The 21,120-nt window shown below is 38.1% G+C and overlaps 1 protein-coding gene across 12 annotated transcripts in view; it reads left to right on the forward strand.

Moving 5' to 3' along the window:
* znf516.S (zinc finger protein 516 S homeolog) overlaps positions 1-21,120 on the forward strand; it is a 92,617-nt gene that overhangs the window by 67,624 nt on the left and 3,873 nt on the right. For 10 of the 12 annotated variants that reach the window (XM_041567193.1, XM_041567199.1, XM_041567194.1 and 7 more), the window contains 2 exons: positions 7,084-8,544; positions 10,588-10,692. In XM_041567193.1, the coding sequence (XP_041423127.1) occupies positions 7,084-8,544; positions 10,588-10,692 (1,566 nt within the window). 12 annotated transcript variants of the gene reach the window in all.

Here is a 21,120-nt window from a genome sequence, read left to right on the forward strand (position 1 = left end):
TCTGGTGCAAACACAGCTGATTTTGGTGAGAAAATGCAAAGTTTTGCGTTTCTTCCCCATAATCAGCTAGTGTGATTGCTCTGGAGCTGGGACAAGGATTCCTTATGGAAATTAAAGGAATCTGCCCGTCTGCCCCAACCCTAAGGGTGGTGGCACATGGGAAGAGTCGCCCAGTGACAAATCTTCTCTACTGGGGGTGATTAATCTCCCCAAATGCCTTCCCGTCGGCAAGAATGCAAATCGCCGGCAGGATGGCATACATATCACGTTGCTTTCCGAAGTTGCCTCTCGAGGAAACTTCAGACGACTTCAGAATTCCAAAACGATACGTATGCCATCCTGCCTGCGATTTGCATTCTTGCCGGCGCAAAGGTATTAGAGATTAGTCGCAGCAGTAGAGAAGGTTTGTCGCTGGGTGACTCTTCACGCGTGCCACTACCCTTAGATTCCAAGATCATACAAGATCATACAGGCAGGTTAATTGGCTCCTGATAAAAATTGACCCACCTCTGTGTGAATGTGATAAGGATCTTAGATGGCAAATTTCACTAGGAGCAGGGAATGATGTGCATGATGTGTCTCTGTGCTGTGGAATATATCAGCCCTATATAAAACCGATATTGTCATTAGAGTAGCATACACATTAATCAACTTCCAGCTATATATACACTACTATTTAATGCCATCACCCCAAAAGGTGACATTCACAGGAGTCGAGCAAACAAAAAAAAAAATTAGTGCTCAATGTTTCAGTCCAACAGTCAGTAGCATCTGCAGCTGTCTGCTAGCCATGAAGATCCATAAAAACCATAAGAGCCGTAACAGATTACTCTAATGGATCACTTAATTTGGGTCACACTGGTGCAGCAAGATGAGTTTTTATTTACCGCCTAACACAAACAACCAGAATGCACAATACACTTTTCTCCATTGCCTCTCCTTATATTCTGGGCCCCAGTAAAATTTCAAGGGTCAGAATTACGTATAGATGGGACCAGTAGTAATTCTGATTGTGACCAGTGTTGCTTTGAGTTAAATTTGGAGCACAGTTATTGACACAGTCTGTTTCTATTGAGTACTGAGTATGTTCCTTTACTGCAGATGGAATTGATTGATCCAATCTTTTCAGTTGCTGTCACCTAGGTCTGATAAGATTGAAGAAGTTAGATCACCCTGAAGGCACCTTACAGTTTAATATGCCTTGCTTTATCGGGCTAAGACCAAAGTGACTGTGTTACTTTGAGAACAGTTCACTATTTTTATATGTTGTTTTTATATGTTGCATGATCTGATGTTTGACAACATCAGATCATGCAGGACTTTTTTTTGTTTTTATCCGACATTGAAGGCAGAACAGTAGTTTTAAGTCTAGGACACATACTTCAAATTAAATTAACATTATAAGTGCTAAATATCAGTCTATGCAGTGACATAGCTTTATGTATAAAGTAACAGTGTCGCTTTACAGAGATCTGAAATACATGAAGGTAAACAGTGCAACAGGCTAGACCAATCATAATAAATGAAGAAACTTTTTTTTTTTAACATTTCATTGGTTAGCATGCAGTCCTTCAGTTAACGGGTTCTCTGTCTCTTCTATACTTTTAGAATTTTAGGTAGAATTGCTGCTGTTATCCTGATGCTGATTTCTTTATCTTGCAGCTAAAACCTTGAATGCCCGGTGCAATTTGTACTGTGAGCCAGCTAGTGGCAGTCTAATTCCACTCTTTCCTCATTTCTGCTTCATTTGCAGAATAGCTGGATGCTTAAATCTGTTGCAGTAATTGAACTAATGATGAAAGAAGCCAATTTCACACCTGAATTCTGCTTCTCTGCCACACAATAAAGACAGGAACATTTCGGGCATAGCACCAAATTAGCTTCATGGAATCCATTTACATTTCTAGATGAAAACAAGAGTACGGGAAGGGAAAATACATATTTACAGTTAGATGCTTTTGTTTTGGTTTTTTTAACCACCTTCCCCCCATCCATTGTTTTGCTGTTAATTTTTCAATCTGTCACGATTACTTTTTATCAATTATTTTAATGAAATATGGAACTGACATACAGGGAGAGCTATTTTCTGCACAAGGTCACCCCCATGTAAATATGATGTTATCTCAGTAGACAGTCTATTTTGTGGTCGCCAATGGACAAGAAATTTTTTTCTGAAGATGAACAGCAGGGATTGCCAGCTTTTTTCTACAACTCATAAATCCTAAGCCTGGAACTCTTGTAACTAACTAAAATGTCCTTGTAATGAGCTGTAGGAAGAAATTTAGTTAAACACAGATTAAACCAAACTGGCTAAAAAAAACATGTCTTTTTGTGCACATACCCTATACCTGAAATTCTGGTCTTCCACATGAAAGTGTAACCACTTAGAGACCTTGACTTGATTGAGCACCAAAAGGTTCTTAAATTACACCCCTCCCCTTTATTAGATAAATAGTGGCTCATTGGAATTGTATATTGTTCCTCTAGTCAGTGTTTGGGCATTACATTATGTAATAGCCTGCTATTGATCTGCACCATGCATATAGAACATACTATCTCTTGTACTACCCCACTCCAATGTTGTTCTTATGTCCTGCACCTTCAGGCACATATATATAGCACTTTGTATACTGACTAACCTTCTTCATAGCGAGGGTATCCAGTCTATGACCCTCCAGCAACCTTGCAGAGTTGTAGCTCCGGCACAACTGGATGGTTGTATGTTGAACATCCCTGATCTGAATAATACAATCTGAAAGTTTAGAATAACACAATTTGCAGGGTTTTTTTAATATATGAAGTTAAGTTAAAATCTGTTAAAAAAAAAAAAAATAGAATAATTTTGGAGCACTCAGGCCACTGACTATTAGTGTTGGACTCTTCTTTAATGTTGCTTACTATCTGTCATCTCTCTTGTTTATGGATGACACTTAGATACCCTTATGTATGGCATAATACATTGAGGCATCATATGTTAAAGGAGGTAAGATTGTGGTGGGTTTAGATTTAGAAAGCACAATTAAGAGTAGGAATACACCTAATCCACTATTTTAGGAATTGAAAGAATTCCAAATTCTTTGTGAAAGATTCTACTGAATAACAAACTGTATCCGAGCCCTAATTTGTAAATTATGGAAACGACATGGAAAGAAAACCATGCACACAGCATGCGGCTAAAAAATGTTTGCCTTCCTTGTTTTTGTGACGAAAGGTCACATGATTTTTAGGATTCCATTCAGCCAGGAACTTGGATTCGGTAGAATCCTGCTGAAAAAGGCTTGGATTGAATCCCGGACCAAATCCTGGATTCCGTGCATCCCTGGTTAAGAGCAGAAGGCTTTCTGCATGGCTGTGGTCTCTTTCCAAGTACAATCATATTTATAAAATGCAGCATCAGTCAAATAGGCAACATGTGCAAGAAATTTCTGGTGAGGAACAAGGCTGCTCACAAAGCGACACTGTGACCGTTGCTCACTATGGACAGTTATTCTGTGTATAAAAGCAGAGAAGATGACTGTGATAAGTAGGTTACAGCCGCAGTCTTTATTTCCACACAGCTGCCAAGGTCAACTCTGTTGCTGCTCTATTGATGGCACACAGCACATTTCAGGCACTGAGCCTGAAATTGATAAAGCGGAATCTGACATCCCAGCATGGTTGGTATAGGTCCTGTGCAGATTCAGTCCATTTACCTGTCTCTTCCAGATGAAGCTGATATTGATAAAAAAAAATAGCATCTCCCACAAATCCCAATATACTAAAGCCCTTGTATATACCATAGGCTGTGAAAACTTCTCAAAACTCCCTCACACTGCCTTTTTTACTACCCTGGCTTGAATACACCAAGTAAATATTTTCTCATTTGAAAGCTCACACTCAGGGGCATAACTATAGAGGACGCAGAACCTGCGGCTGCAGAGGGGCCCAGGAGCCCCATGAGGTCCTAATTTACATATAATTTCAAAAAATATTGGTAAAAGAGGTCAACCTCTAGACCTTTTGGGAGCCTGAAAAATAATTTGTTGTGGGGCCCCGTAATATCTAGTTACACCACTGCTCACACTGGTAGGAATTTGCCTTTTTACTTTTTTTCAGTCGGGGGGGGGGGGGGGGGGGTTTCACAGTGATGTGCGTTTAGCCATATCAACATACATGATGATAGAGCAAGTATCTTAAGGTTTCCAGATCATGTGAATAATATGGGACACTTCTAGAATATCCAGTTAGAAGGGCTGCCCTTTAAATATGCCATTGGTGCAGCCTGTAACATGCATTTATTACACATTCCCTTTATTTCCTAGGGATCTGTTAAAGGAAAACTATACCCCCAAAATAATTAAAGAATCTTACCAAACTGGTGTATACACACACACACATTTAAGTAAATATTGCCCTTTTACATCTCTTGCCTTGAACCACCATTTTGTGATGGTCTCTGTGCTGCCTCAGAGATCACCTGACTAGAAATATTGCAGCTGGTGGAAGCAAAAGACAGAACTCTATTAATTGGCTCATGTGACTTAGCATGTATGATTTGTTTTGTTTGTTTGTGTGCACCGTGAATCTTAGGATCCCAGGCGGCAGCCCTTATTTTTTAAAATGGCAATTTTCTATTTAGGTTTACCCAATGGCACATACTACTAAAAAGTATATTACTGTGAAAATGGGTTATTAACATGAAGCAGGGTTTTAAATATGAACTGTATTATGAGATATATTTTTATAGAGACCTACATTGTTCGGGGGTATAGTTTTCCTTTAACCTTTATAGCTTAAGCTCTTCTTTTTTCATGTAGCTTTTATTAACATCTGAATGGGGCGCAACCAAGTTCTGTTTAAGGCAACACGTGTTGTAAATAAGACATCATTGATAATGACTTCTTTTAATAATTATTTTATCATTAATTGTGGAGATAAATCTGATGCCGTCTCAACCTAAGAGTGGTTACACAACTGCTGAAATGAAATGAAATTGCATAACATTTTCGTTTTCCATTAAAAAAACTTTTTCTGGTACTTAAAGCTAGTCTCTACACAAGATCTGTAATCTTTAGTCTGCAAATGTCTCCAACAATAAAGATTAAATGATTTATAGCTCAACCAACATACCAGGCCTGTGATCTCTTGTCCTTGAAGCAGTGATGAATCTGAGAAGGCAAAAATGGAAATTTCAATATGGCTTATTGATGACCATATTAAAAAGACAAATTAGAAGGCAGCAATTCTTTGCATTTGATTATATACATATTTATCAAGAAGATTTTTTTTTTTTTTTCAAGTTAACCAAGAAACTTTTTTAATTTGGTTTAAATAATGTCTTAAAAAACAAAATCTGCTGTAGTTTTGTTTATTTTTCTTCATGCTTTAAACAACTGCAGCAGTAATGGTTGCACAGCAGGGATGATATTATTATCGCATTATAGAAGCCTTTATTTTGCAGCCTTTTTTTTATATGAACATGACTCCTGTTGAATATTTCTTCAAAATTTGTCCATTTTGTACTGGATAAATGTCTATAATTTCAAATGTAGCAACCTTTGTATTAATTACAATTAACAAAGCTACAACTGGTGATATATATACTTTTAATACAATGATGATAGAGGTTTGGAGCTTTTAAAACAGGGTCACCGATATATTCAGGTTTGCTTAGCTCCACATTGCTTGCCTTTGCTTTGTGTTAGGTGCCACGCATTGTATAGAGAGAGGCCATTTGACATTACATATGCATTGGCACTATGAGTAGAGGCAAGCTTGCTGGACAAAATAACAATATTAGTTGCTTCCATTGCACTACTGCACAGGCTAGCATATAATGTAGCTAGTATCTAGTTAGACTTGACGTATTGTCCAAGATCTAAGCATAGCATTTTAATGCTTATGTTTTGTCCAGGGCATCAATTTTTCTGATTTGAGATATGTTTAAAGCTGTGTATCTGCATGGTGGCTGCAGACAAATTATTATCAGTGCTGTGCAACTAAGTGGACCTCTCCAAATTAAGGACTAAAAACATACAAGTTGTCCCAGCAAACTGATGTCTCGTTTTATTAGTGTCTAGTTACCATGTTATCACTATGCTATCAAATAAAATAGAAAAATGGATATCAAATATGTGCAATAAATGCACATGAACCGGTACAGGTATGGGACCTGCCATCCAGAATGCTTGGGCTGGTTTTGCTTCCAATAAGGATTAATTATATCTCAGTTTGGACCAAATACAATGTACTTTTTTATTATTACAGAGAAAAATTTAATTTCTTTGCATATATGAATAAATCATGGTGTCAAATAGTTTACATTCAAACATTATTTCTAGTGTTTGATATACTTTTAAAAGGAAAACCATCTTTTTCAGCACAACAGAAAGTATTGACACTTTATAATTGCATGATGATGGTAATAATAATTTGGATGGCCAGTTAGGAAAAAATCTAACATCATAGACAACCTTTATGTGGTCTTGAGGACTACATCCTTGTGTGTGTTTTAAAAAGATTTTTTTCATTTTTAAAAGTATCATATCAAACACTAGAAATAGTGTTTGAAAGTAAAATGCTTACAAACGGGTGACATTTATAGGTTGCTGTGACAACACCTGTGACATCTCTGTGTCCAATGTTATGAATCACGGCAGATACCATTAAGATGGGAAATTTGCAGGAGCCAATTCCTAGACAGTGGGTACCCATCAACAAGTGATTAATTAAGGCATTTATCATCCTTTGTTTAATTACTTATGTATTCATGAACCACAAGGTGAGAGGTGTAGATAGACAAAACAGACAGAATACTGATTTCCTGTCTGAGGCACATGAGATGTCTTTACATGTAACACAGAAACAGAGGTTGGGTTGGCAGGTGTAAGGATGAATGTTTCTTTTCAGTAGTTACTACTAAATGGAGGAGATGCATTTCACTTTCCTGAAAGGAAGTATAAAAAGGTGGATTTTTTTATGAGTCTAATGCAAAATTTAGAAACGCTTAAAATCATGTGTCTTACTGTACACGTTTGGAAATATTGCATGATAAGTCTTAACTTTAAATGATGAAATCTAATGTGTGTTTTTTTTGGTTTTTAGGCGTTAAGCCATACCATCATTCATTTTCTGAGGCTATTCCCATGAAGATGTCAATAGGAAATCATCAGCAAAACTTCAGCTCCGATGAAACCAGCAAATATGAAGGGAGTAAATGTAATCCAGAGGTGCAGACCCCTCCAGCCTTCATGTCTAATAAGCATACTGATTTTCCTTTTATCCCTGATTTGAAAATACCAGCATTCAAGTACAACCAAGATCCCAGTGCTTCTGGAAAGCATACCCCAAATAGTAGTTCATCATTTTCTGTGGCACATAGTTCAGAAGTAATTGTGGATGCGAAAAAGCTGTTATCAGCAGAGAAAGGTCACCCAAATGGAATTGCACTTGATATTCTGAAAGAACACAGTGGCTTGGAGAAAACAAGTGGTGGAAAACAGAACCTTCCATTGGATCTTAGTGAAAAATCCACCAGACACGAACTTTGTAGTAAAAGTGCTATTTCTGCTTTGCAAGCAGCCTTGGTTGTTCATCAGTGTCCATATTGCAGTCACAATACATACTATCCTGAGGTGTTGTGGATGCACAAAAGAATTTGGCATAAAGTTAGTTGTAACTCAATGGCTCCTCAATGGATTCAGCAAAATGGTTTAAAAAATTTGAAAAATAATTTGCTTTTCCTAACTAGGAATGGGCGTACTGGTCCACCTCCAGCACTTGGTGGTAAAGAATGCCAGCCTTTACCAATAGCTAGGTTTTCACACACTCAGATGCCAATTCGGCCTGCAGCATCCAAAGGAAACCCTTCCAATTTAGGCAGTGTTTCCAAGGCAACATGTGTTTCTCAGGTTCGTGACAGCTCTCATGGATTCAGTGGGCCGAAAACTGCAAACTTTGAAGTCCAGAAGCACCAAAAGGTAGGGGACCAATATAGTGCAGCAGTACAGCAGCCACTGTTAAAATCGAAATATGAAACCAGTCCTAAATTGATGCAAGCTGCAAGTTTCAGTAGAAACCTTACAACTGCTCAAGCATCGGTATCCAGGCAAATACTTCAGCCTTCTAGTAGCAAACAAGTAGAAAAATATGGGATGGCTCAAGGTGGACCTAGTACTTTTGCATCTCCAAATAAACTATCTGTATCTGACACAATTAAAACCAAATTTCCTCTTCAGCAGCCACAGTACCCATTTCACAAAGTGGAGCCACAAGTTAAACAGGAGAGTCCTTTAGTGCCTCAACGGGAATCTCAGGGCAAGATTGTCAATGAACTAGGAACAGTGTCCAACTGTAGCACGGGCACAAAGACAAGCCCTTTGTTTCATACACAACCAAGTACAGCAGCTGATCCCCAATCTTTTCAATCAGTCAAGCAAGAACCAGTATTTGAAGGCCATGAAAAACGACTAGACATTTTAAATATCTTTAAGACCTACATTCCAAAGGATCTTGCTACTCTCTACCAAAGCTGGGGCGCCAACGCTAATACTTTGGATGATGCAGGTAATATAATTTTCCTAAACTTACATTCTAGATGGCTATAAACAACCATTGTGTTCCATTACCTGAGAATTGTTAAATGTTTGTATATTAATAAGGTTTTGTTTTTGTGATCCACAACCAATGGCTCATGAGCAACATGTTGCTCATCAACCCCTTGAATGTTGCTCCCAGTGGCCTCAAAGCAGGTGCTTATTTTTGAATTCCAGGCTCGGAGGCAAGTTTAGGTTGTGGGTGGGTGGGTGGGTGGGTGGGAGTGTGTGTGTGTGTGTATATATACATACACACACACACTACTGTATGCTATAGAGGTAATGTTCCCTGAAGCACAGTTGCATCTTCTGCAAGTGATAACTGTAATCCTAATATATATAATATGGCACTTTGTCACTCTCTAAGGGTGGTGGCACACGTGGTTACTGGAGGAGATTAGTCGCCCAGCGACAAATCGCCTCTTCTTTGGCGACTAATCTCCCCATTAATGCCTTTCTGCTTTTCTATAATGTAAGTCACCGGTGGGATGGCATTCTGATCGATTTACATTCTAGCCGGCGGGAAGGCATTTAGGGGAGATCAAAGAAGAGACTAATATCCCCCAGTAGCCACATGTGCCACCACCCTTAGCATCAGCCATTGAGCCACAGCTTGAATATTGTGTTTGAGAGACAAAAGCATTTAAAATATAGAGCTAACCTCCTTCCTTACTGGCTCAGAAACTGATATTTCTGGAATCTGGAAATACATAGCAACTCATGTTTCTCACGTGAGCTCGTTGTTTGTGCATTTTTTACTTGGGCAGCATGCACCATACCATGTACACCCCAAAATGGCAACATTTGTAAAACTGAAAATCAGTGAACTGCATAAAGATGCACAAAAGATAAAAATCTAAAACTACTTTTGGAAAAAGGCGGAAAAAACACTAGCATCAGAAATGTCATTCTAGAACAGGGGTACCCAAACTTTTTCCACCTGTGAGCAACATTCAGATGTAAAAAGAGATAGGGAGCAACATAAGCATTAAAAATGTCCTGGTTAGTGCCAAGTAAGGGTTGTGATTGACTATTGGTAGCCCCTATGTGGACTGGCAGCCTACAGAAGCTTCTGTTTTGTAGTGCACCTAACTAAAACTTGCCTCCAAGTTTGGAATTCAAAAATAAGAACCTGCTTTGAGGCCACTGGGAGCAACATTCCAGGGGTTGGGGAGCAACATGTTGCTCACGAGCTACTGGTTGGGGATCACTGTTCTAGAAAGATTCTGCAGAAAAGAGCAAATGATATTCAAAACAAACATTCAAAACTAAAAGCCAGTTGTGTCTTTCTTGATCAGTAGCAGAGACAGCTAGCCCTTTAAGTCAGATGTTGTAAACTGACCTTTTAAAAAAAAAAAAAGTGAGGGTTGATTAGTTTTCTGCAAATGCTAATGGAACGGAAAACATGTTTATTAAAGGCAGGAAGAGGGCTGTTATGCTCCTACTGTCTCAAAATGTCCCGAATGACAAACTCATGCTCGGATGTCTCCCGTCTGTGCCTGCAAGTTCCCAGGTCAAAGCAGCACCAGCAGGCAGGTAGGGGCTAAAGGTTTGATCAGTCTGTGATGGCTCCATTCACTCTGAATTTGTCTCCAAGGTACGTCCCCCCTGGGGGGACAGGCTGGCTCTGGTACTACTCATTTTCCATTATCCATCTGACTTGTCTCTGGCACCCTGAAGTCACTTTGATTTGCTTGATACACTGCTTGACAAAGCTGGGTGATGGCTGAAAAGTGGATCCAGCTGCTCTGAAAAGCACACACCTGACATGCCAGTCCTGGTGCGGGCACATCACGGGGAACATTTTTAATTCAATGTAATTTATGCATTCTTGCAGTCCTGTGTGTGCCTAGCCTGTCATCCCGAGCCTTGATGAAGGCTGACAGTTGTCATCTAGGGCCTGAAGGTAGCCTCACATAATGACACATTAGACATACTAATGATATTTTCTTCTAGCATAATGTTTTCCTCTCAACTTCTCCCTTTTTCTGTCTCCCCCCCCCCTCAACCACAGGAATGCTTAGGACACAAGCACGACAAGGCGACTATGTTTGCAGTGAATGCGGAAAATGTTTCAGCCAACCAAGCCACTTAAGAACCCATATGAGGTCCCATACAGGTATATTTTTTCCTGTTTTGAAGCAATTTTTGTTTATATTCTGATCAGATTTGCAGAATGTCTTTGCATTGCAAAACAGTTCACAGCAACATAATTTAACCTCTCAGCTGCTTGAATAAGATTAGTGTTGACTATCCACTAGTTTAGTAAGGCCCAGCCTGAATAAATACTAAGTATGAATAAAGACAGTCATGATCCAAATATCAGCTGGGGTAGAACTGATCAGTCTCTTCATTGCCATTCAGTCTTGCTTAATTTATAATTGGCATTTACAATCGTACAATGTTAGTGCATGATCCCTTGGGCTTTAAGGTTAAATTTTGATGCTATATAGGCCCTAGAATAAATATTTTTTAATTAATAGAATAAAAATGTTTATTTTGGGCAACATATGCAATGTTTTCTTGTGTAGTTTGTTGTTTGAAATACCATTTGAAAGTTGCTTTCTTAAAAACTTTTGTGTGTATTTCTGGCTGAGATTCCAAATGACTTCATCCTATATCACTACATAGTATACCCGTTTGCCCTATAATTAAGTTTAGCATGTCTGCATACCATTTTACTCTATTTATACATACCCATTCCATGCTTTTTTTTTTGGTTAAGGAAAATGGTTATTATAGGTAGTAATATAAATAATATATTTTTATGCCTCTTAAATATGACACCATTTTCTAGTTGCACAAATTGCATTGTGAACCATTTAATGAGCAAATGTCATATGCGCATTTATATGGCAGTTTTAGACCTGTGGGTCTGCTCTTGAGAAGTGTGAATGAAGCATACATAAGCCAGTCTGATATGAACTGACAGAGGCCAAATGGTAAGTAATGCAAGAAGAGGGTCCCTTTACACACAGACTGGTAATTAATGTTGTCAGTGATTGCTTTCTTCAGCACTGAAATCTGAATTAAAAAGGCCAATAGCCCTAGGCTGCCATTAGCACACACTCTCACTGTACGTGTTACAGTAAATTGGTGTGTTCTGGCCACCGGCTACTGGCTGGTGGCTCCCTTTTTTTCTTCTTTTTTAATGTATTTAAACTGTAATGGACTCAGTATTGTACACACACTAACGAACAAAAGCTTGAATGCTCCTCTGTTTAACAAGACCCCTTGTTCCCACAGTGGTATTTGAGTCTAATGGACTCCGAGGTACTGAAGTTCACACCACCTCCGCAGATGCCCCAAAACAAGTATGTTATCAATGATCTGAGTGTTTGGGTTTTCTTCTGGTTTCTGGGGAGAGAAGTTGCACAGCATTACTCCTCCGTGAAACACTGACAATTTTATCCTAAATGAATATTAGATCCACGCTTCTGATGATCAACATACGCTTATGTATGTTTAGTTTATTGTAGTAAACTCTGAAAATAATCCTATGTGAATCCTTTTAAAGGGAAGCTATCATTTTTATTTAACTTTGCATTATGTAATCCTATTTGCCATAAAATAGGGGGGAGAACAGACCCTTTTTGTACTGAAAGACGGTAGAGAAAAATGTCATTATGCACGCTACACTTGCCAACACATAACTGTCATTTAGATTTTAGAAGTCTGAGTCAAAATAAGGCTCACTATTCTTATGATTATATTCTTGCTTGATTTCCTTTTTTATATTAGACTTATTCTATCACCCAGTGCTTTGAGTATATTTTAAGGCCTATGGCTCATCATGCTTTTCATTGTCTCTACTAATAAGCCTTTGAGCTGCATTTTTCTCCTAAAAAGACATCTGTGCAAATTTGGGCTGCAAATCCAATCTTATATTCCAGTCACTGCCTTTGGATTGCTGCTACGGAGTACTAATCAAACATCACTTTTAAAAATGTCATTTTATTTTCCCTTAAATTGACAGTAAAGTTAAGATGATGCAACCTATGTCTACAAAGTCCTTCTCTTTTTATATTTGCATTTTTTTCCATGGGAGGGTGGTGCCATGTTTCACGCCTCATCTGAGACCTTCTCAATAGCAGCAAGGCTGAAAAGTAAGGGTTCTATTGGGTTAAAGTAGAAAGCCTCCAGGAAAGCAAGAACTCACAAATCATGTGTGTGTCTGTACAGTATGCAGTGTGTATTTATTAGAAAGGTTTCCTATATGCATTCTTTTAGTAAAAGGGCCCAGATCATGGACCTGCAAGGTTTTTGGTCTTTATTGAACTGTCTAACCACAAACTGTGTTGTTGTTACAGCGTTAATGGTACTGAGCGCTTCCAATAAAACTATTCTACAGTAGAAATAATATTTTTTGATATACAGGTATGGGACCTGAGCGTTTTCTGGATAAGGGATCTTTCAGTAATTTGGATCTCCATACTTTGTCTCCTAAAAAATAATTTAGACATTAAACCTAATAGGATAATTTGGCCTCCAATAAGGATTATTTATATTTTATTTTGGATCCAGCACAAATTACCATTTTATTTATACACAATACAAGGAAATAATTTTATAAAGTTTAAGAATGATTTGCTTCTAATAGAGTTTAAGAAAGGGCCTTCCTTGTAATTCAAAGCTTTCTGGATAATAGGTTTCTGGATAACGGATCCCATACCTGTACAGCATATCCGTCAGACTGAAAGGCTTGACGTGCAAACTTGGAATTCATTTAATAAAAGTTTGCATTGGATCTAGTATACCATAGCAACCAATTGCATTTGCTAGTTGCTTGCTTGATTACAAAAAAAAAAAACTAACCTTATGATGGCTGACTTTTAGAGTAGTGGCAAACAGAACTTTTTGCATGGTTTCTGTCTCAGTTGGTAATCATGGGGGCGAAAGCATTCAGCGTGCAATCAGCCTTTTTTAGATTACCCCTTTTATAGCAGCTGTTTGTGGTGCCCAACCACCTCTGCTTTATACAAAAGAAATGGGCATCTCCCTTTAAGTACTGTGGAGGTGAGGGTTTTAATTTTTGTGTGTCTTGTGTGTGATCACCCCAGTCTTTCAAAAAGCAACTTTTAAAATGCAAATATCCTTTAAATATGTTATCATCTTGCTTAACTGTTTATGTAAGGGGAAAAATAAATGATCATTCCATAGTAAACACTATCTTCTCGCCTTTAGATGCCCTTTCATTTAGCAAGGCCACACATGTAACGTTCATTAGCAACTTAGCAAGAAGGTAAGTAAACTTCCTAGAAGTACCTCCTCATTGAAAATAATTCAGACGGCCTCAATGAATAAAATCTATTTTTGATGCAAAATGTAACCACATGTAATTTTATCCATGATAGTTTCCCTTTAAGTATTACTATTTCTGATGTAAACCATTATTAGAGCTGGCTGGCTGCCTTTGAGGCCAGAGAGTATACCAAGCCTGTCTGTGTTTTTCTGAAGAGTACATGTGTCCTGTGTTTCTTTTAGCAACTCCTTATTCTGATCTTGTGGACTCTGTGTGGTGGTGTGCTTTCCTGTTTCTAATGTCTAGCTTCACTATATTAACAAACTCCCTTTCAATCTCTTTGTTTCCTATTAACCTACAAAAGAGGAAAGTTTTGAATAAATTTGACCTGAAGCCTTATCAAAATAAGGTCATAATATCATTTTCACTTCTTTATTTACTAATACTGCTGTGTTTTGAAATGATGACACAGCTACTTCGAAGGCACCTTACATGCATTTTCTTGTCCTCAAAATATGAATTTCTGGAAATGTATTTTATTAATTACACAAGACCGTAGAGGAACCTTAGCATACCCAAATTAGTTGTCTTCACCAAACCCATAGTGATGGCACACAAATATTGGAATGAACCGGCCTTCTGAAATTCTACCAATGCCCTTTCCACTAATACTAATAAGGACTTCTCAACCCATATGTTTTCCTTTTTAATGAAAAAGAACTTCTTTTTTTGAAGTGAGCAATAAGTAAATAGATAACATTTCAGTTTAATTAAACCATTAGATTCTTCCACATGGGGGTGAGAAGATAAGTACATATTTTGTGCGACTTGAAACACTCCAGACCTCTCTCTGTATGCCAGAGGTGCTGCCTACTAATGCATTGAACCCCCATGTTTTTGAGCTGGGAGATGACACAAATATAAGGTACTGCCTGCCTGGTCACAGCTAGAATTTCTGCATGAATTATAAAGAGAGGCACAACTGAATCTATGTGGCTGAATTTGCCAATACATTTAACGTGGTGGTTATCAAGGGTGATAGTATAAATTGGTTTACAATAAAAAAAGGTGCTCAGGAACTCCCAATTCATAGCCATTATATGTGGTTGGTAGTTATTCTCCTTCCCACATTCAGTTGACACAAGCCACTGATATCAGAATACAACCTGTAGCTCCTGCGCTGACTGGCTTCGCCCTTTGCCTAACTAAAATATACATGTATTTTTTGTTGATCATTATGTAACATACATCCTCCCATATACTTTTATTCTGTCTCTGTTATACAGAAAATAGTGTCATTTTGAACTAATGATCACTAATAAATGAAAAAAAAAAACTCTAATTTTCACTTAGCAATGTACTGTTGGAGCATGCTCCATCAGCCCACTTGTTAATTAAATGACATTATCTGCATGACAGGTCACTTATTGCATTATGTGATACTATTCACATTTATTTATTTGATACCATTCTACATTTACCCATTAAAAAAATATGTACCGTATATACTCGAGTATAAGCCGAGTTTTTCAGCCCCCAAAATATGCTTAAAAACTCTACCTCGGCTTATACTCGGGTCAAGCGCAAAAACGGTCGCCGGCGTCCAAGAATATTCGCCGGCGTCCAAGAATGGTCGCCGGCATCCAAAAACGAGACGCCGGCACCTCCAATGGGAGCAGAAACCCTCAATTTTTTAATTGAAACTTACCAGAAGCTGCTGCATTTCTCACCCTCGGCTTATACTCGAGTCAATAAGCTTTCCCAGTTTTTGGAGGTAAAATTAGGTACCTCGGCTTATACTCGGGACGGCTTATACTCGAGTATATACGGTAATATGGCTGTGTGTGCTTGGATGGGGCTGTATATTTCCTGGTACATAAGTGACTGCCTTTCCTTACATTTTTCATGCAAGTTCTCCTACAATTATGCTGGAACAAATTCATATATTTGGCAGTGCCTTCCCGTTTAGAAAGACTCATTTTTATGATTTCTTTGCTATTCATCTGAATTGATTTGCTCATCTCCCCTGATCAAAAGGGGTTCTCTGAACCTCATGAACGATCACATATCACAATCAATTACCCATCTGTCATAGTTCACTTGCATGGCATGGTTATCTGCAGTGGAAATGCTTTATGTGTGGTCCTTGCATTTTGCATTAAAGGAAGTCCCTCTTGTCCCCATGGGTGGATTTTCATTAAGGCTGGGGAAGGCAAAGCCTTCCCTGAGATGTAAGTCCACCCTCAAGATGTAAGTACAGCCTCAAGAGGATTTGTTAGGCTGGAGGAAGAAATTTGAAGCTTCCTGCAGCCAAGCCAATCCCCTAGTAGCAGGACCAGAGCTTGCACTTTGAGGGAAAAAAAGCTGAAGTATAGTCCTTATCTGCTGCCAAGATTATCTGTTACTGTTTCTGGGTTATATGTGTCAGGGCCAGCACCCAGGTTTTTTCTTTTCTTTACTCTTGGGCTTTGTTTTAATTCATTTTTTGCCCCTTTCCCCACCAGCCCGGAAACCGTAAAAACAATTCTGGAGCATGTATATAAGGCTATGGAAACATGCAGTCAGTCAGAGCACAGAAATGGGGGGGGGGGGGTGCATCCTAAAAAAATGGAGAGCACTAGATCCTAACCAAACGCTGCAATTCAGCTACATCCAGGGTTCAGACAAGAGAATGCACGCACTCCTGCAGCCGTGATAGTTGAGGTAAAAGAGTAAATTTATTTCTTCATGTTAAAAGTAGCGTCCGTTAAAAGGACGCTACTTTTAACATGAAGAAATAAATTTACTCTTTTACCTCAACTATCACTGCTGCAGGAGTGCGTGCATTCTCTTGTCTGAAGATTTTATTCGCCCAAGCTACGGGTTCGGGGCACAGCACCCGGGCCATCAGATAGACGCGGTGAGTGCCAAGCTAAAGCTGAGTTCTTTTTGATTTGGATAAGAACTGTTTGACTGCAAGTGAACGGCCTGGGGTTTGGACACCCAGGCCATCCCGTTCCATGCGGTAAGGATTACCGTGTGGTTGCCAGTTACCTCAATCGTTTTAAAAGAGCGTTATGTTTGATCTGCTTAAATTGTTTAAATTGGTTTAAGCGATTGGGGTTAACTTGCATATAGATCCATCTTCAAGTTGGTCCATCTGAGATTAGTAGCCAGCGATCTTTTTTCTTGTTTGTTTTGACATCCAGGGTTCATCCTGCAGCCCCAAGCTGGTGTTAGACTACACCTCTCAATATCCTTATAGAAGCAAAGGCATTAAGTGGGTGTTTTCTGAGAATAAAATAGTTAAAATAGGAAATTAAAGCTACTTGGTGCCTGGTCCTTGCACAGTAGATAATTCAATTCCCAGTTTTACTTTTTTCACTGTTTTCAAAGCAGCAGTCTATTATACAGTAGGAATAAGCACCACACACACCCATCTTGCCACTAGTGAGAGATAAAGAAATGTCTTGGTATTGTGTTTATTTATTTCTGGGGTACAAACAAAGGGTTATTATAAAAACCAGACCAGCTTCTTTTACTCCCCTACATGCCAAAGATATTAAATTCTAGAGAGTTAGCTATCACAGACTTAACACAGTACAGCACAGTAATTTCTCTTTCTTCTATGACATGCCCTCTGTTTAGAGGACATATCAGAGAGGGAAAATCAAAATATTGTGGCAAGGAATGGGTTAAGTAGCCTTCCCAAGCACAAAAATCACCCTTCTCCTATGCTTGTTCCTAAAGATTACTAGATGATTACTAGTAATAACCCATTTAAAATAACCCCTTTGCAAAATATCTATCCAGTGCAAAATCTGTGAGGGGAAGCATATTTTCATGTTTTAGCAGATGTTCCAACTTTGTTTGCATTTCGTTAAATCAGTAACAAAAGAAAAAATATTTATTTTTAGTCTAAATGTAAGCTTCACAAGATTGTGTTGCCCTCAGTATAGCATAAGGCTGTGCAGTTTCCAATATACAGCAGATGTGCCCTAACCCAATGGTCCAGTAATGGTCCTGCTCTAAGCAACACGATTTAGAACTTTTTTTAAAGGATCAAGGGAAAAGGAACATTAAAATTAACTGTGTTGGATATTTTTCACTTAAAATATGACTTGGCTCTTTTCTTTGTTATTAATTTTCACATTACAAACCAGTGTGGTCTTTTACACCACTAAATTGCTCCAGTGCAGCTACTCGTAACAACCAGGCAGATATTTTCTTTCATTTTCTAACTTTTGTAGACTCTTACAAGTTATTTGCTGGGTGTTATTGGCAACTGCACTTTTCCCAACAACTTTCTGAATCCACTTTTGCTTCTTGTTTAACAAAAACTAGGGCAGATCAATCAATGAATAATCAACAATGTATCTCCCCATCATCCCTGTTCCTGAATTAAAATGACTACGGGCTGTATACAGCTGGAGAGATGCTGGTGTATGACCTTTTCATAGACTTGCACACTAGCTGAGCTTGTCCGTATTCCGTAGAAAACTCAAATACAACCAAGTGCTTAAACCAGCCAAATATCACAATAGACATATTTTTATACTAAACATCTTTCATATAATTGTACAGTAGTGGAGGCATGCAGTCGCTTATAAACACAGGGCCCTATTTATTATGCTGAGTAAAATTAAAGTCTCTGGAAAAACAGCATAAACGGCTGTATTAAATAAATGGTGAATTTCCGACAAGAGAAGTTGTAAATAATAAATCTACCCCACAGTGTCCCACTTCCAAAATCCAGGATCACAACTTTTTATATCACAACAATCCTTCTAATGCCTTGCAGCATTAATAAAACTTGTATTGTGGTATTCTGCTTTAATGTATATAGCACTGCTCTGTACCTTGACTCTTTAGAGATTATACATCAGTCCCTGCCCTAATTAAGCTTATAATCAAAGTCATAAATATACATACACACTATGGTCAGTTTTATCCAGTGCCAATGAACCTGCCTGTGTGTGATGAAACCCATGCATTCACAGAGAAAATAAACATACTCCAGAGATTGTGCCATAGTCGGAATTAAACCTAGAACCCCAGCGATGCAATAATTAGGGAATACATATCATTCTAAAAAAAATACTGATGCAAGGTTTTCCATTATATGATGGTGCAGTGCTCACCGGAATATACTCCAGCCCAGGGTCCAAGGTTAGCAACTGTATTTGCTATAAGAGAGGTGCTTCCCTCATTTTTATGTTGCCCTTTAATCTCTCTTTCTATTTTATAATTGAAAGAGGTTCAGATGTTATACATGTGTATTTGTAAAGGGTCTAATGCCTTGTAATACTCTCTGATTCTCAAGTCTTTCTATGTGTCAGACAGAGTCACAAGTACCATGAAATTCATACCCCCACACAAGCTAAAATCCAACCATCTCCATTTTTGAAATAAAGCCCAAATATTTCTTAACCTCTGAACTAGAGTATCTTCCAATGTTATACACTGTTTTAAAGCACCAGAAAAACGTTTATAGTAAACCTTTAACATTTATAGCGACTCAACCATCTTGCCCACAGCACTCTGCACTTTTTCTTTTGCAGGAATGTCAGTCTCTCAACTCATTTTATGATTAATGGAACATTGTCTATCTTGTAATTCTAATTGTTATTTCCAAACCTTTTTGCTGGATGTGCCTTCTCATTAATCAAAATAATCCACTCAAAACAAATAAATGGCAGCCTAATTTATCTCCTTCGTGAAATTCGAGATCACAATATAACCCATCAAATTTTACTAAAATATCTTCAATAGAATGCTCCTACCATGCTTGCATGTTTATTTTTCTGTAAACGTTGGCTGGCTCCTGCTTTGTTAGGTGCTTGTACAGCTTTCTGACCTTAACGGTCATGTTTGTAATTGGTATGGCTTCAGCGTGGAGTTCGTAAATATCCAGTTCCGAGGAGGCATCCAAAGTAAAGAGGGTACTGAGGGGCAGTTAAGCAGAGATGAGCAAATTAATATAATGTGTATATATACAACTCATTCTTTGGAATCCTGACTATTTGGTTATAGAATTACAAATTTTGCATACTCATTTGTGGCCATATTTCTTACAACCAACTTTACTGGTATAATTGGAATTTGTGAATCAGTGAAACTGCACCACATCCCAACACTAGTTTGCTTTCTTCATTGAATTGATATATTGGATTCTGTGTATCTAATCTTAAGATTAATAAATGATAAAATCAGGCTATGTAGTCTGACCAGCAGTGCACTGTGCCATTCACAATGTCATTATGGAACATACAAAGAAAGCTTCAGGCTCACGTTTATTCTTACAAGTCCCTTTACTCTTGTATAATTCTTTGTTTCATTTCTTCATGACTGTGTTTATTCATAGGCATTGCTACACGCCTCACTGTGACTACTCTAGATGTACCTGTAGAGCAGTTTGTGCCCTGTGTTTGGGGACTAGAGCTCCTTCCTTTTACTCTCACGTTTCCCTACAATTACCGCTGCTCTTTTTCTTTTCCCCACTAGCAATTTCTTAACATACTTACCTTTCCTTTCTAGCTAATCATTTTCACATTTGCCAAATAGCTCTTTTTAAGGGATAACATGAAATATGTACATTGTTATTAACTATTGCTTATAAAGCACCAGCATATTCCACAACACTCACAATAGAATTAAAGGAACAGTAACATCAAAAAATGAAAGTGTTTTAAAGTAATGAAAATATCATGTAGTGTTGCCCTGCACTGGTAAAACTGATCTGTTTGCTTCAGAAACACTACTATAGTTCAAATAAACAAGCTGCTGTGTAGCAATGGTGGAAATTGAAAAAAGGCTATATGGCACAGGCTAAATAGTGGATAACAGATAACATTATGAACTACAGAGCTTATCTGTTATCTGCTGTACAACTTGAGCCTTTTCTCCTTTGAATGGCTGCCCCCATTGTTACACAACATCTTATTTGTATAAACAATAGCAGTGTTTATTAAGCAAACACACCAGTTTTACCAGTGCAGGGCAACACTGCGTTATATTTTTATTACTTTAAAACACTTGCATGATTTGATGTTAGTGGTCCTTTAATGATGCAAGAACTCTAATGTTTAGATGTCTAATGTCTAATTTATGAAGTTATGTTTGCTGTTTTTCAGCAGGCTGGGTTGAAAGCATATTTCCTCTCTCATGTGTGTCTGTATATTGTTATATAGTGAATAATGTCCCCTATTGTAAAATATAGGAATGTTATAAATCACTGTGGAGTTCCATGACCATTTTAAACATACAAGGATAAAGTCTGAGTTCTTACAGGTCATCTTGCTGGGGTACATTGCCCAAGTTTTTTTT

Source organism: Xenopus laevis, chromosome 6S (assembly GCF_017654675.1).
Source record: "Xenopus laevis strain J_2021 chromosome 6S, Xenopus_laevis_v10.1, whole genome shotgun sequence".
Lineage (NCBI taxonomy): Eukaryota > Metazoa > Chordata > Amphibia > Anura > Pipidae > Xenopus > Xenopus laevis.